The sequence below is a fragment of the Urocitellus parryii genome, chromosome 3 (genome assembly GCF_045843805.1).
Source record: "Urocitellus parryii isolate mUroPar1 chromosome 3, mUroPar1.hap1, whole genome shotgun sequence".
NCBI classification, from domain to species: domain Eukaryota; kingdom Metazoa; phylum Chordata; class Mammalia; order Rodentia; family Sciuridae; genus Urocitellus; species Urocitellus parryii.
In genome coordinates, this window is record NC_135533.1 from 103,638,192 (window position 1) to 103,652,739 (window position 14,548).

Consider the following 14,548-nt stretch of genomic DNA (forward strand, 5'->3'; position numbering starts at 1 on the left):
AGTCCCTGGTGCTATAAGTAAGTTGGGGTTTGGAAACAGTCTAGACTACTCAACCTTCAGCTTTCAATATTAAAGGACTTCGATTAACGATTAAAAGCAGTTACAGGTGAAGCCCATGGTGTTGGTACAATTAGATAGCTGGCAGCACAGGCAAAATGTAAAGCCCCCAGAGAAGAGAGGAGAAATGGCCTGAGTATCTTAACGGGCAATTTTCATGTTCCTGGCACTTCCCTTGTCTCACAAGTGCTGTGTGTGTCCCGTTAGAAACAAGTTCAGATGATCAGATTCAGTCTGGATAACTGACTGATCTGAAAAAACAAAGGGAACCATGGGACAAGGGACACTGATGGCAAAGGGTAGCCAGGCCTGTCATCCCTGCATGGTGACTCAAAAAGACGCTAAAGTCACCAACTGCCTGGGTAGTGACAGTGGGTGGGAAAGTGCACACCTCCACCAACCTCACCCTACCTTCTAGGGATAGTGGAGAGACAGGAAAGCCATCTCAGAAGAGCTGGCTGAGCGCTGGTGATCTGTGGGGACCCAGCTGCCTTGGTGGGGGTCCCCATGGTGACAGTCCCAGAAGGTGGTGCCTTGGCTGTATCCTCTGCAAAGCACAGCAGTCCCGTATCACAGCAGTAAATCTCTGTCTTCAAGTTGCCAGGGACTGTTGCAGAAGAGGTGCCCTGAAACTTAAAAGTTCAATGAGAAGGGAGGGCTTCTCCAATAGCCTGGCCTGGCCCCAGCACTGGATATTCTCCATAGTCAAAAGCCAGCTTAATAAAGATGACAGGATAGTGCACCCAGCAGGGACTGGCTCACACTACATAGGAGGCAGGTCTTATCAGGAATTTCAGGATCATTTCTTATCCATTCATGCTAAGCTGATAGGAATTCAGGTATTTTACATGACCTTCTATAATTGAAGCCAATAGCTCAGAAATGACACTCTTTCAGACAATAAAATTGTAGATTTTCCCTTATTGCAGTGACAAATTTTATTCATACCTTAAAACTGCTTGTGCAGTGTCCAAAGAACTTAGAAAAGCAAAAAAGGGGTCACTGACAAACTCCAAGGACAGTTTCCCAGACTCTCACCAGTAGCTTTCTGATAAAGTTCAGTGTGGCAGGGATCAGACACCAACCTCCCACAGACCAGAGAATGTGCCATCTGCTTTCCTAGGGGCATGCAGCTGCTGACAACAGAAGCTGGGGCCACAGCTGTTCCGGAGGTTCCTGATCACGGCAGAAAGCTTGTGAGGGGCTCTGATCATGAAAGAAAAGGCAGAATGAGAAGGAAATCTGGTGTTGTTTCTGTCATGCATTTGGTACCTGATTCTAATCATCCCAGTCTGCTGGAAAGACCCTCACTGTGACCTGAGGTCTATTTCCAGGAGTCCTTCCCAAAGGACCAACAGAGATATGATCTGCTTAGAAAGTAAAATAGACAGTGCTGGGTCAGGTGCTCCAGGAGAAGTTCTCATGATAGAGGGGAGCACATTTAGAGCCATTTACAAAAATTTGTGCCCACCTAAAACGCTGCTTTGGAAGTTTCATGAAATGAGCAAATCACTTTCTATACATGCCCTGTCTGTCCTGTGGGGTCTGGACGTTGGCCTGGGTTGACTGAAAAGCACTGAAGTATATGGCCATAGGCAAGGGACACAGGCCTAGAGTTTTGAGGTTAAGGGTGGCAGGTTTGAGCCCTGGGTGGGTGGGTGGGATTAGCTGGCGCCTCAAGCCACCATCCACATTAGTCAGCCTCTGGGGCCTTAACTCTGTTTACTATCAGTGTTTGCAACATGCCAGAGCTCTGCAGGGGAACAGACTTGCCCAGTGAAGAGAGTGAACTGTTATTATTGGTTAAAATCAGAAGGTAGCACTGGTTCCTGAACTCTCAGCATCTGCCTCCCTATGCCCTTCTCCATCATGGCCTTCCTTGAACTTTGGAGCTTAAGGTGCAGAACACATGCGCTGTTCTCTCCTTCATCTGAAACCTGATCTCGGGAACTTTTGATGGCCAGTCCTCCTGACCCTTCTCTTTTCCAGAAGGAATATCTCAAGTTAGTTTTGCCCTTCTTAGGAATGTGACATATTTTCTAATCTGTTCATCAGCCTGCTAACTTGCTTTCTATATTTATATTTACTTTTTTTAGTTCTTAATGTAGTAAGGTTCTTTAAAAAAGGAAAAATCCTGCTGTCTTAGTTGAGCTCCAGGAAAGAAGGAAAAAGGTACGTGTGCCTGTTTGTGTAAGTGTGATGGCCTCTGAGCAAGGGGCTGACATGGGGAGTGTCCTCATAGACAGCAGGAGGCAGACAACAGGTACCCCACAGACACCCTCACTCTGCTCAAAGCTAAGAGGCCTTCTGTTTCCAGAAAGGAAGGCCAACCAAGCACACTGTCCAGAGGTTAGCTCACCCAACCACCACTGCAGGCCAAGGAAGGACTGTGCCAGCCAAATGGTGGGTGGGAAATGGAGCCCAGAAGCTCAGCACAGGGAGAATGTCACCGCTGCCCTGGTTGACTGCTCATTCTCAGGTCACACATGGGTGGCAGAGACAAGAAAGACATTTCCCAAGGCAGCCCAGAGGGAACACTAATTCTAGTTGAAGATTTCTCTTTAATTGAACAGAGTTACACTTTGGTTAATTCCTAAACAACTTTTTAAGATAAACTGAAATGCTTCAGCTCTTGAACCTACCGTTGGGGAAGACTGCTCGGCCCAAACTTCGAAACTGGGGCTGTAGCAGGCACCTATTTACCCACTGTCCTTCCAATGCCCTTCCCCTGACACCATCATTCTGCTTTCTGTCTGTATGAATTAGACCTCTCTAAGCATCTCATAAAGAGAAGCAACTAAAATATTTGTCTTTTTAAATGACTGGCTATTTCACAAATCATAGCACTTGTGAGATTCACCTAATTCTACTCTTTTCAGGTCCACATGCTCTGCACCCATGAAATCTAGTACTTGCACCCAGCTAAGGCTCACTGTGTAGTTCCCAGAGTTCCCTACAGTGACAGGAGGAATCTTATCTGAAATCACCTTGTGTAACCCCCAACACTCAAGGTTAAATTCATCATGCTACTTGGTCCAATTTTGCATACTAGTTCAAAGTTCCATTCTTTTTTTTTCCCATTGGAGCTAAGGGGTACATTTTCTAATCCACTCTTGGCTTGTGAAGCCAGCTTTGACTTTGACATAAGACTGGTTCTTTGCAAGTCCCATGCCATGTGCAATGTTCAGGAAAACCTGACTTAGCTATGGTTCATGGACGTACCTGTCAGCACTGGTCTCACAACCACAAAGAGCTTGTGTTCTTTTGTTAATAGCACTTAATGCTTCTTTCCTAGTTGTTTTCAAAAAGCTCTGTGAGAAAAAAAATAAAATAGTGTCAGAGTTGCTTATGACAACATCTGGGAAAGTAACAATCTCCACTCACAAAATAGCACTGATCTCTGATGCATGCCAGGTACTGCCCTGGACTCTAGAAAAGGCAGCAAGGAGGACAGATGGGCTCTGTTCCCCAGTGCTGCCAGAGAGCACAGAGGGCGAGGGTTAGAGTCAGTTGGTTTGGGGGGCTGTTACCAAAAGGCTACTCTGTGGTGAGACATCTGAATGGAGCTGAAGAAAGCTGAAGCTGCAGGAGGATGCCTGTCCCATTGGAGGAGTGTCAGAGAGTGTGGTGGGCTGCAGTGACCTGAGGGTAACAGAAGTTGACCTCAGAATAAGTGGAGGATGGGAGTGGACAGATGGAGGACACAGAGTTTCATTCTGAAAGAGGTGGAGGGCTCTGGGTACATGTGTCCTCATCAACCTGTGCTACAGAAGCATCAGTCTGGCTGCTGTATGAAAAAAAACAATGGGGAGTGGAAGGCAGGGGACCCATTTGGATGGGAGCTGATAGCAGCCCACCTAGAGTAGCCAAGGAGACAGTGTTGGACAGATGCCTGTGAAGCTAGGACAGATGGACTGGTTGCTAGACTGAGAGAATGCCAGGATAACAATGTGCTTGACCTAAGCATAGTCAGAACTTGGGCCTGGGAGTGGGGGTTGGTATGCCTGGAACCCATCAGGCCATGAGGATTTGACACCTCTGCTTTGATCCCTGCAGCTCTCCTTGTAATAAAACTACAATTCCCATGCTGTAGGCAGGGAGGTGCCTACATGGGAAGGAGTCAAAGCTGGCCACTCATTTGCTCCCACACTGAAAGCTCTGTCCCCAAACAATACCCATTGTGAACTTACATATGGAAAGCAGTCACCATGCCTCAGATTGAGGGCCCAGAACTTCATTTTTGCTTCTTGACATTTTTTTTTTAAACCAGCATTTCCAGGAAATTAACATTGGTATAGAAGTTGGCCCTTCCCCTCTCTGGAACATGCACATGGAACTGTACAAGCACTGACTTTCCAAGTATTTTACAGATCTGTAACTGCCAGCTTCCAGATGCTTCAGCTCCCAGGAGAAAATTCAGGAAAGCCACGGTGGAGGCTGAGATGCCAACTCACACCTGGTTACATGACAGCTCCTGTCTCATCTCTTCTACAGCAAGAACAGGAATACCCCACCTGGTGCAGGGCCTGGGCTGATTCTGACCCTTTCTGAAAATATCCAACCCAGAAACCAAGGCAGCTCCACCTGTCTGCAAATGCTAACAGGCAAGAGGAGCTGGTCAGCAAAGGAGAGGGATCCAGAGAGCCCCAGAAGCCTCCAAATCCCCCTTCTAGCTATTGTTTCTCTCTGTAGTTCCCAGAACAGAGAGTCTTTTCTACAGATTTTATTTTTTTCACAGAAGCTTGTGTCTAAGACAATTTTAAGGCCTAGATTTATCTTCCAACTCTAACCATTTGCATGAAATATCCAGAAAAAGCAAATATACAGACACAGAAGGCAGGTTAGTGGTTTCCAGAGGGAGGGGAGGAGAGGCCAGGAGTGACTGCTTAATGAGTATCAGGCCTCCTTTTGGGGTGATGAAGTGCTCTGAAACAGACAGTGATAACTGTAGCACAACATTGTGAATGTACTAAATGCCACCAAATTACACATTTTAGAATTGTTTAATGGTTCTTGGGAACCTGAGGCAGGAGGATGGCAAGTTTGAGACCAGCCTTTGCAACTTGGTGAGGCCCTGTGGCACAGTAAACAATAAAAAGGCTGGAGATGTAGCTCAGTGGTAAAGCAACTCTGAGTTCAATTCCCAGTACCTGCTCTCCAAAAACATTGTTAAAAACACAGCTATGAAAATATTGATAAACTCTCTGATAACTATTGAAGTTCTAAAATTAGATGATAGCCTCCTAAATTTAGTATAAGAAATCTCTGGATCTACTCTGATTATCTTTTTAGCTTAATTTTTTTATCACAGCTCTTCTCCACATATTTTACTTCAAATATTCCTCCAAAAATATCATGTTGCTCTTTGCAGTCAGTGCCTCTTCCAAATTCTACTTTCATCTAACCCTTGTTCATCCATCAAAGTTCAGCCTTAGTATTCATTACCCCCAGTCTCCAAGAGGAGGTGTTACCCTCTTGGGCTCCTTGTAGCCTCTGGACAGAGTTCTTTGGTGATATTTTTCATGGGCATGGTGTTTCTCTTCCTTTCTTGGCCATGAGTTTCTTGAGGGCAGGGCCTTTTCCAGTTCATTCTCAGGATCCTTGGGTCCTCCACTGAGCATGGGGAGAGGTGCAATACCCAGAGTGGCTGTGGTCTGAATCAGTGCAGTGCTAGGCTCAGAAGTCCTGAATCTGCTTCCTTCAAGAACACAATCGAGATGCTCACATCTCCAACAGAATTCAGAAAGTGACAAACTCCAAAACCCATGCACTCAACATACCTGAAGGTGCTATGACAAAGAGGTCATGCTGATCAAGCATCTGCAGGGGTTATCACCATGCCTGAGGCAAGTACAGAGTGTCCCAAAGTATGAACAAGAGCAGTACGGCTAGGAAAACCACATACAGGCACCTTCAAACTGCTGGGGTTCAAGCCTGCTGGAGAAATTCCACTTTCCCTTTCTCTTAGTCTTCCATAATCCATAAGGTTCTACTGAGATAGTAGACCTGATGAGAGGTATTTACTCCTTTTATGTTGGAACTAGAAAATTGAATGTTTCTTAACCTTATAACATTTAACCTACCAACTATGACTTTAATTCATTGTAATCAGTTCCACCAATAAAAAAAAACTCTTCAAATCCTCTGGAAGTTAAAAAGACATATTTGATTTTCTCTTGCAGCAGAAGGATTTTTAAAACTCCATGCAGAATCTTAATTTTGCAGGACATGAATGAGCCTGTAACTAAGCCCCATCAACAAGTTGCCCTGGATCATGACTTCCTGTGGCCTTCACTTGAGCATGAACTGGCAATCTGCTGAGGCTATGGAGAGGAAACTGCCAGAGAACAGTGAAGAGGGTGGTCTCATAGCAAGAACTAGAGAGCCCCTTGGTGCACATTTCAGTATGGAGACTCCCAGAACTCTGATGGTCAAATTCTGAAGGCATCCATCTGTGCTGACAGCTGAGGTCCAGGTGGTGGTGGGGAGGGAGAGGGATGCATCAAGGCACAGAACCATGCCAGACTTATCCTGTTAGAATATGTACAGGTAGGGGTTGGGCCTGATTGACTTGGTCTTATATAAGAAGTAGCAGAAGATAGTATTTAGTTTTAATTGGGATGTAAGATCCACTTGAATAGTAGCCATTTTAATTATGTCCCTTCCCTTTGTCCTCCCCAATTTTAAAATTAGATAATTGCATAGATTGTAACCCTGAGATCCTCCTATCAGGACAAAGGGAAGCAATGCATTAGGAATGAAAGCAGGCTGACTGCCCTCCTGGAACACTTACTAGCCAGGTATCCCAACACAAGTAAAATTTGCCTTGCCCACTCATTTTGGACCACTTCCCAGCAGGTGTTTGATTTGCAGCACCTGGGTATTTCTAACAGTCTGTTGATTTTGAAGCTCCACAGGTTACCCTGCATAATAGATCTTCACCAAGTGCTCAAGAGGCATGAGGTCTGTTTGCCCCTTGTGTGTAAATTGCAGGTGGGGACTAGGGGTGGGGTGGTGCTGAGGACCAGTAAGAGTCATCAGATGGAGCTATTGGCATTGTGTAACATGAGAAATGCAGGTCCTTCTTCTTCCACCATTGGACTCATAAGACTATCATTTAACATTCACCTTTGCTTAAACATTCTTTCTTGAGAACCTCCAAAATACCTTTTTGAACTTTATTCCTAGCCAGAAGTGATATCTTAGAATAGAAGGGCTTCCAAATATGAACAATGCAGATTGAATTCAAGTTCATTTTCAACACAAATGCTGTTGGATGTACTACACATAAGACAGGGAAAGTCTTGTAATGTTGCCTCCATAAAGAATTTGAAAAAAAATTAACTCCAGAGTAATTTTTCCCAAGGCCAGCAGACAATCGGGGAGCTTCCCCAGAGAACTGGCTCCTGGAATTTGAAACACAGAAGCACCAATTCTGGGTTGATTTTGTGTAACTGGAGTCAAAAGCATTGGTTAAAAGCATATCAGTCCAGGTAGTTTTTGTTCTTCTTCCTGCCCCACCCCCAGTATGGCAACCACCCTCCACCTTCCCCATCCTTAGGATATCCCCCTGTGTTCTCATTTCTATTGACTGCCAGTGCCTGCCCCCTTATCCCAGCTTTTAGACCCCATCTCTGTCAGTCCTCTGACAAACAGGTATCAATGAACTCCTGTACTTCCAGGTAATCAGAACTTTATTAATAGGGACTTCAAAGAGCTTCCCCACACCCCTCAAAGAAAACATGCTTCCTGTGCTCTCAGCTGCTAGCAGCCTTTTCTAGTTGGAGCATTCTGAGAGGGAGTACCACCCCCATCTGTGAGACTGGACCCCACCTTGCCTGAAGGATGACCTCCTTTCCTACTTGGGGAACAGCCCTGAGAAAGAAATTTGGTAATACAGGGAGAGATACTGAGTCCCAAAGAAAGCATCCTTGAACTATTAAAATGTAGGAAACACACATGAAACACTGAAATACAGAAAGTGCCCATGAATAATTGCAACTTCTGAGAAACTGTTATGGTTTTGAAGTGAGGTATCCCCCAAAAGCTCACATGTGAGACAATACAAGAAGAATCAGAGAACTAATTGGGTTGTAGCCTTAACCTAATCAGTGAATTAATCCCTCATGGGTTTAACTGAGTGGTAACTGGAGGCAGTAGGGCTGTGGCTGGAAGAAGTGATTCATTGGGTATGTGGCTATAGGGTATATATTTTATATCTGGAGAGTAGAGAGTCTCTCTTCCTCCTCCTTTCCCTCCCACTCCCTTTCCCTTCCCCACATCTTTGTGGAATGAACCCAAGGGTGCTATATCTCATCCTTATTTTTTATTTTGAGACAAAGCATTGCTAAGTTGCTGAGGCTGGCCTCGAGCTTGTTATCCTCTTCCCTCAGCCACCCCCTGAGTCACTGGCCTCTCTTTCTCTTGAGTTTGCCCCCATTGTCCCTTGAAAACATAATTACTTTTCCAAATAAACTTCTCTCTATGCCTTTAACTGGTACATGCTGAAATTCTGATCTAACATCTATGCTAAGATACCCATTGGTCCTGAGTCAAATTCTCCTTTCTTTCTGGAACTCCTAGGATCATTCTTCAGAGACATCTCTTCTCCCATGATAGCCCCTCTCTCTACCTGAGGCACAGCCCCATTCTCCACCTGGGGGACAGTCCACTCCCCATTTGGGGAACAACTCCATTCCCAACCTGGGGAACTGTCCCACCTCCTACCTGAGGGTCAGCCCCACTCTCCACCTGAGCTGTAGTCCCCCTCCCCTGGGCCAAGGCTGCCTTCTCCACATTTCTTAACTGTGGAGCTACGTTCTGGTTGTCACTACAGAATGAAAGCTCTATAACTTAGGCTTGTCTCTTGTGCACAAATTTGCATGATGGGAACACAGTACCTGACAAACTGCTGGAATACACAAGCTTTCCAAGCAGCATGGTGCACACGTAGTGTTCTCCGGAAGAAAAGCTACATTTCCCCGGACATAGGAGCAGCTTGGTGTAAGGCACACCTTCTCCCTGGGAGCCCATGGTGGCAGCTTCTGGAACTTGAAGTTTCCTGTCATCCCTTTCAGAGCACAGGAAGGACAGCTACACTGCTCATTGCTCACCAAGAGCATGGAATGAGCATGGGTATCTATAGAAAGAGAAAAGCATATTTGGAAGGCGGCAATGGGCAGGGAGATAAAAGCAGAGACAAAGACTTGGTCTCTATGCCAGGTCAAGGCTGCCCTGGACTATAGGCTAATTAAGAAGACTGGACTCCTTGGGATGTATGGTGACATCAGGTGTAACGTAGTAGGCAATGTCGGGAAGGCTCTACTACTGGCCACACCAGGAAGAATGTCTCTGGCAGAAATACATTGATAGACCAACTCTAAAATGATGGGGGTAAAGGGGTCACAACTCAGGGGTGTGTAGCAAAGGGGAGGAAACCACAGTCCAGAGGAACTGTGGAAAAGAAAAAAGGAAGAGCAATGAGGATGTCCTAAAGTTACAGCTAGGAGTACACACAGGCAATCTGGCTGTGACCACAGGCAAGCAGAAGGCACAGGGGCCAGCCTCCACCTGGCAAGGGAAGAAGGGCGATGTTGCCTTCCATGTCTGTGGAGAACAGATGTAGGAAGATCTTGACCCATGTTCAAAGGTATTCATGATACCATTCTTCCTACTTGTGTGAGTATTTGAATTTGTTCATAATCAAAGAAAAATGTTTCTGCTTCAGTTGGCCCTGCACAGAGCCACCCTGAGTGAGAAGCCAGGCAGTGTTCCTCGTGCAAGAGCTGCCCTTTTTGCAGCCTGTTTCTCCCCTCACAGAGTCCTTGTCCCCAGAGCAGGAGGGTGGGAGGTGGGACTGGAGGGCTGCAGAGGGGAGGGGAGCACAGTGCTGCTGTTCTGTTTGACCTCCAATCCTATAAGAGAACCCATAGGTCTATGCTCCTTTAACCCCAGCCTCTTACATGGACCAGAGGCACTCACAGGGGGAAGAAACTGAAGCTCTGCAGGCTGCTTTTGAGGCAGGAGAAAAGTTAAAATGAGCAAGCAGGAAACCGGGGCTCCTTCAAGGTCAGTTTTCTGTGTTGCAGGACTGAGAAACTACAGACACAAGCCAGACCTCATCAAAGTCATGCAAACTCCTGTGTATGCAGAAAAAGTAGCTGATAGTGAGGCACTTGCTGCCTAGTACCCAGACTCCACCACCATCACCAAAAAAGGCACAGTAACCTGATTGGAGAAAGGGTATGTGAAGAGCTTGTGGACACTGAGTGCCTTACCCAGGACTGGGGAGGAGGTTAGCTTAACCCTAGAGATCTACATAAACCCTAGACAACAGCCACACTGTGGCATCCCTCCCTTGGGACCTCTCCCCTTTGGGAGCTCTGCTTTCTTTCCTTTGGTTACTCTAATAAATCCTGTTACTTTGCTCTCACCCTTGTATCTGTGGATTCCATTCTTGAAATTTGCAATACAAAGAACCCAGTCCCAGGTCCCATGCTACACTTTGAGTGGCAAGTTTTGGAGCTGCACCAGGGCAGGGCAGGCCCTGGCCAATAGAGGGTAATGCTTCAAAGTGGTATTTGTTAATTTCAGGGTTCCACTTGGGCAGTATCACAGGCTGTCAGCTTCCCCTAGTTTTCCAGAACACTCACTCAACTTTCTAGAACAATGTTGAATCCAGTTTAAACATTTGGAGTCAGCATTACAATTTACTATCAAGAATCCAGTGTATTAATATCTTGTGATAATAAACACTGGAGATAAAAACTTAAGGCTATGATCCTGTTCTTTAAAAGTAATTTAGGAGTTTGATTCAGCTGTCAACCACAGGATGGATGTAACCACTCAGGTATGAAATCATTTCTTGAACTGGATATACCTGTGGGGGAAAATATTTAGAATTTTTTGGGAATTAATCAGAATAGTAAGTTCCTTTTGTGTCTTCTAAAGTCATCAGTCTTCAAAGCTACTGTGTTTCAGTGATGTGAAGAAAAGTCTGACCTGTTAAAACAAACTGATGTGTCCTTGACATTTTCTTTAAAAATTTAAAGTCAGTATTTTTTTAGCTCCTCTTATCTATGAAATGCATAATCGAAGTTGAAAAAGTTATTTCTACTTAAAGGAATATGGGGAATTAAATTTCAGTCAACTATTTTATTACTATTATCTAAAAAATTAACACTTGGGTCTGGGAATGTAGTTCTGTGGAAGGGTACTTGCCTGGCATGCTGAAGGCTCTGGGTTCTATCCTCAATACTGAAAAACAAAAACAAAACAAAACAAAAAAACTGGAAATATTCCCTGGGTGAAGGAGGAACAAGAATGCCCTCTAGCCTCTACCCCAATACAAATGGAACTTCTTAGAACATTAGCATTCCCCTTACTGGCCTCTGGAGGCCCCACTATAGACATAGGGGTTCTCAGGGTTGGCCTCTGTATCCTTCCTGGAACAGAAGGTCTGTGGTATGCCCCAGAGAAGGAGTTAAAATATACAACCCTGGCCTATTGATTGTTAAGTTAAAAGCTCTGAAAACCACAAGTGCAAGATCACTGTGACCTTCATCTCTTTCTCAAAAGCAGTAGATGAAATTCCCATGTGAAAGATGCCCTTCCTATGCAAGCAATAAAAGCAACATTCTTATCACCAATGTTAAGGCCAAGAGAATCCTATATAAACAGGCTTGTTAAACTAACCCTTATCTTCCTGGTCTTCCTCAATAGCCTTGGCCTTATGACATTTCCAAAATTTGCCAATCTCTGTCCAACTGAATATGGAAGTCACTGACTAACTCTTCTTCAGGTCTTCATTTTCTTATGAGGGTTCCCAGGACACATAAAACTTGTATAAAATAAATTTTTAAGTTTTCCCCCTTTAATCTTCTTAGACCAGTTTATTTGCAGGCCCAGATAAGTCCCTAAAAGGATGGAGGTGCAGTTGTTTTGCTGCCCCTATAACAGTAACTTATATATATATATATATTTTTGGGTGGGGGTAGGGGTGAGGAGTACTGTGGATTGAACTCAGGGGCACTAGCCACTGAGTCACATCCCCAGCCCTGTTTTGTATTTATTATTTAGAGACAGGGTCTCACTGAGTTGCTTAGCGCCTCACCATTGCTGAGGCTGGCTTTGAACTCACGATCCTCCTGCTTCAGCCTCCTGAGCCAGTGGGATTACAGGTGTAATATGTTACTAAGATCCCACCCCACTTCCCAGTGAAGGGAATCCTCAGGGGAAGAGCTGAGCCCACAGGCTTAGGTTCAGACATGTGTTCTAAACCCCAAGGCCGCCTCCCACCACGGGTGGTGCTGCACAGAGTCCTTGTCTCCTCCTGTGGGAAAGGGTTGAAACCCTCCAGCTTGTGGGTGCCCTTGGCCAGGATTTGGTAGCCATGTCCCTTTCCCAACACCTCACCCACTGGCCCTTGGCTATAAGGAAGGCAAAGGCTGTAGCTGCACAGTCGAAGACTTCTATTCTTCTGAGCCTCTATAGGGGTCTGGCAGTACCAAGAAAGGTAGCAAGCGTCCTGGAGACACCTGAAGGGGTGGAAATAAATAGAAGGCCATTAATTTAATCACCATTGTTTAATCACAACCATCCTGTAGCCATCTATATTTCTGTCACAGATTACTTAAGCACAAAATTGGCTGCCACACATGCAAGGAGCAACTGCTTCTAGGTGCACTTGGGTCTTCCAAATTTGAGGGTTGTTTGCCAGAGTTCACTGAAATTCAGTTCCCATCTGACTGTTAAAATCAGTCGGTTCCCATCTGTTAAAACCATGCTCAAGCCAGCATGATTGTGCACACCTGTAATGTTGGGAGGCTGAGGCAAAGGAGGATCACAAGTTTGAGATCAGACTCAGCAACTCAGTAAAGAATTTAATTTTTTTTAATTAAAAAAATAAAAAGGAAGAATTTTGCCTATGGGTTCAATTGTATTCTATTTTCTATTTCCCAGCTGTCCCCAGGCCTGGACTGCTCAGATGCAAAGAGCTGGCCCTCATGCTAAGCCCCGAAGCTGCCACCTTTCCAGGACTCCACTTGCTTCTGAAATAGGATGGAAAAATGAGGCTAAGTAGAAAGGAGACAGAAGAAAACAGGGACTCAAACTTTAAGTATGGAAGCTCCATGAACACCTTCACTTTCACCCCTCAGGCCTATTTTGCTCCAGGTCTAAATTCTTAAAAGGGTCAATAAATTTTATAGTACCACAAGTCCAGTTAATTAGTGCCTACATATCGTTGTTTACAAAATGTATTTTTAGACGGATTTTTAAAAGACTAGAGAGACATCATTAAAGACCCATGATATGGTGCCCCTCCAAGTGCTACGTATTAACGAGACAGTGTCAACCAGAAGATTCTGAGAAGAACCAGACCACCACGGCCTGCTCTGTGCTCCACAATCCAAGGAATCGAGTTCATTAGCCTGATGGCATCCCCTTACATTTCTCATGTTTGCCTTTTACAAGGTTTCCTTTCCTTTAAAAGAAGCCAGGGACCCCCAATACCTCACCCGCTGGTAAGTCCCTAAGAGGATGGAGGTGAAGTTGTTTTGCTGCCCCAAAGCACTCCTCCCTTTTAGTGCAAATCCTGCTCTATTGCTGAATAAATCTCCTTGCTTCCCTGAACAAGTCTCTATTTGTGCCTCTTTTGGTGCACCCTGAAATTCCTTTCTATAGTGTAAGTAAAAACCTGCCAAAGCTGAACTGAAGTGTTCTTTTCCCTTCTGGGACCTCCTCAGACCTCATCCGGTGACACTCCCATCTCATGCTTCACCTTCTGTGGATCTTGCAGTTCACTCTCAGGCTGAGGCCACATTCTTCTAGCCCTGTGTGGATTGGGCAGGCTGTAGACAGTAGCAATGCCAGTTCGTGGTCACGTGAATGTGCAACACTGCCAACACAACGGGGTACACCCTGACATCCTCCTTAATCTTTACAGAAAATTGGAGAGGATGCTGCAGTTTGGATCTTCGGTGTCTCCCAAAGCCCAGTGAGATGAAGTCGTGGTCCCCAGAGTGGCACAATGGGGAAGCAATGGAACCTTTGAGAGGTGGGGCCTACTGGGAGGTCTTTGGGTCATTGGGGGTGAGTCCTCAAAGGGGACTGTGAGACCCAGGTCTTTCTGGCTTCCTACTTCCTGATCACGAGATTAGGAGTTTTGCTCTGCAACGTGTTCCCTGAGGGCTGTGCTGCCTAAAAGTGACAGGGTCAACCCATCAGGGACTGGACCTCCAAAACTGGGAGCAAAACAAAATTTTCTCTTTATAAGTTGGTTATTTCAAAGCCTTACTGAAGGCAACAGAAAATTAACACAGAGTTAAGAGCAATTACTTTGTAAGAGGGGATTGTGGAGGACCAGGTGGTTGAGTTAATTTATCCAAGTTCATACCAATTTGTAAGTGGCAGCACCAACATTTACACTAGTCCTTAAGCACCCAAAGCCAATTTCAGGTCCATGCCATCTTCTACCTATGTTTCCTGCAGG

At 45.3% G+C, this 14,548-nt stretch overlaps 1 protein-coding gene across 1 annotated transcript in view; it reads right to left on the reverse strand.

Moving 5' to 3' along the window:
* Pkd1l1 (polycystin 1 like 1, transient receptor potential channel interacting) overlaps window positions 1–14,548 on the reverse strand; it is a 145,058-nt gene that overhangs the window by 127,950 nt on the left and 2,560 nt on the right. The window contains exons 2-5 of the mRNA XM_077796442.1: window positions 13,838–13,954; window positions 12,355–12,593; window positions 8,958–9,196; window positions 469–689 (exon numbers count right to left, since the gene is read on the reverse strand). Coding sequence (XP_077652568.1) covers window positions 469–689; window positions 8,958–9,196; window positions 12,355–12,593; window positions 13,838–13,954 — 816 coding nt within the window. The remainder of the gene's footprint in view (window positions 1–468; window positions 690–8,957; window positions 9,197–12,354; window positions 12,594–13,837; window positions 13,955–14,548) is intronic.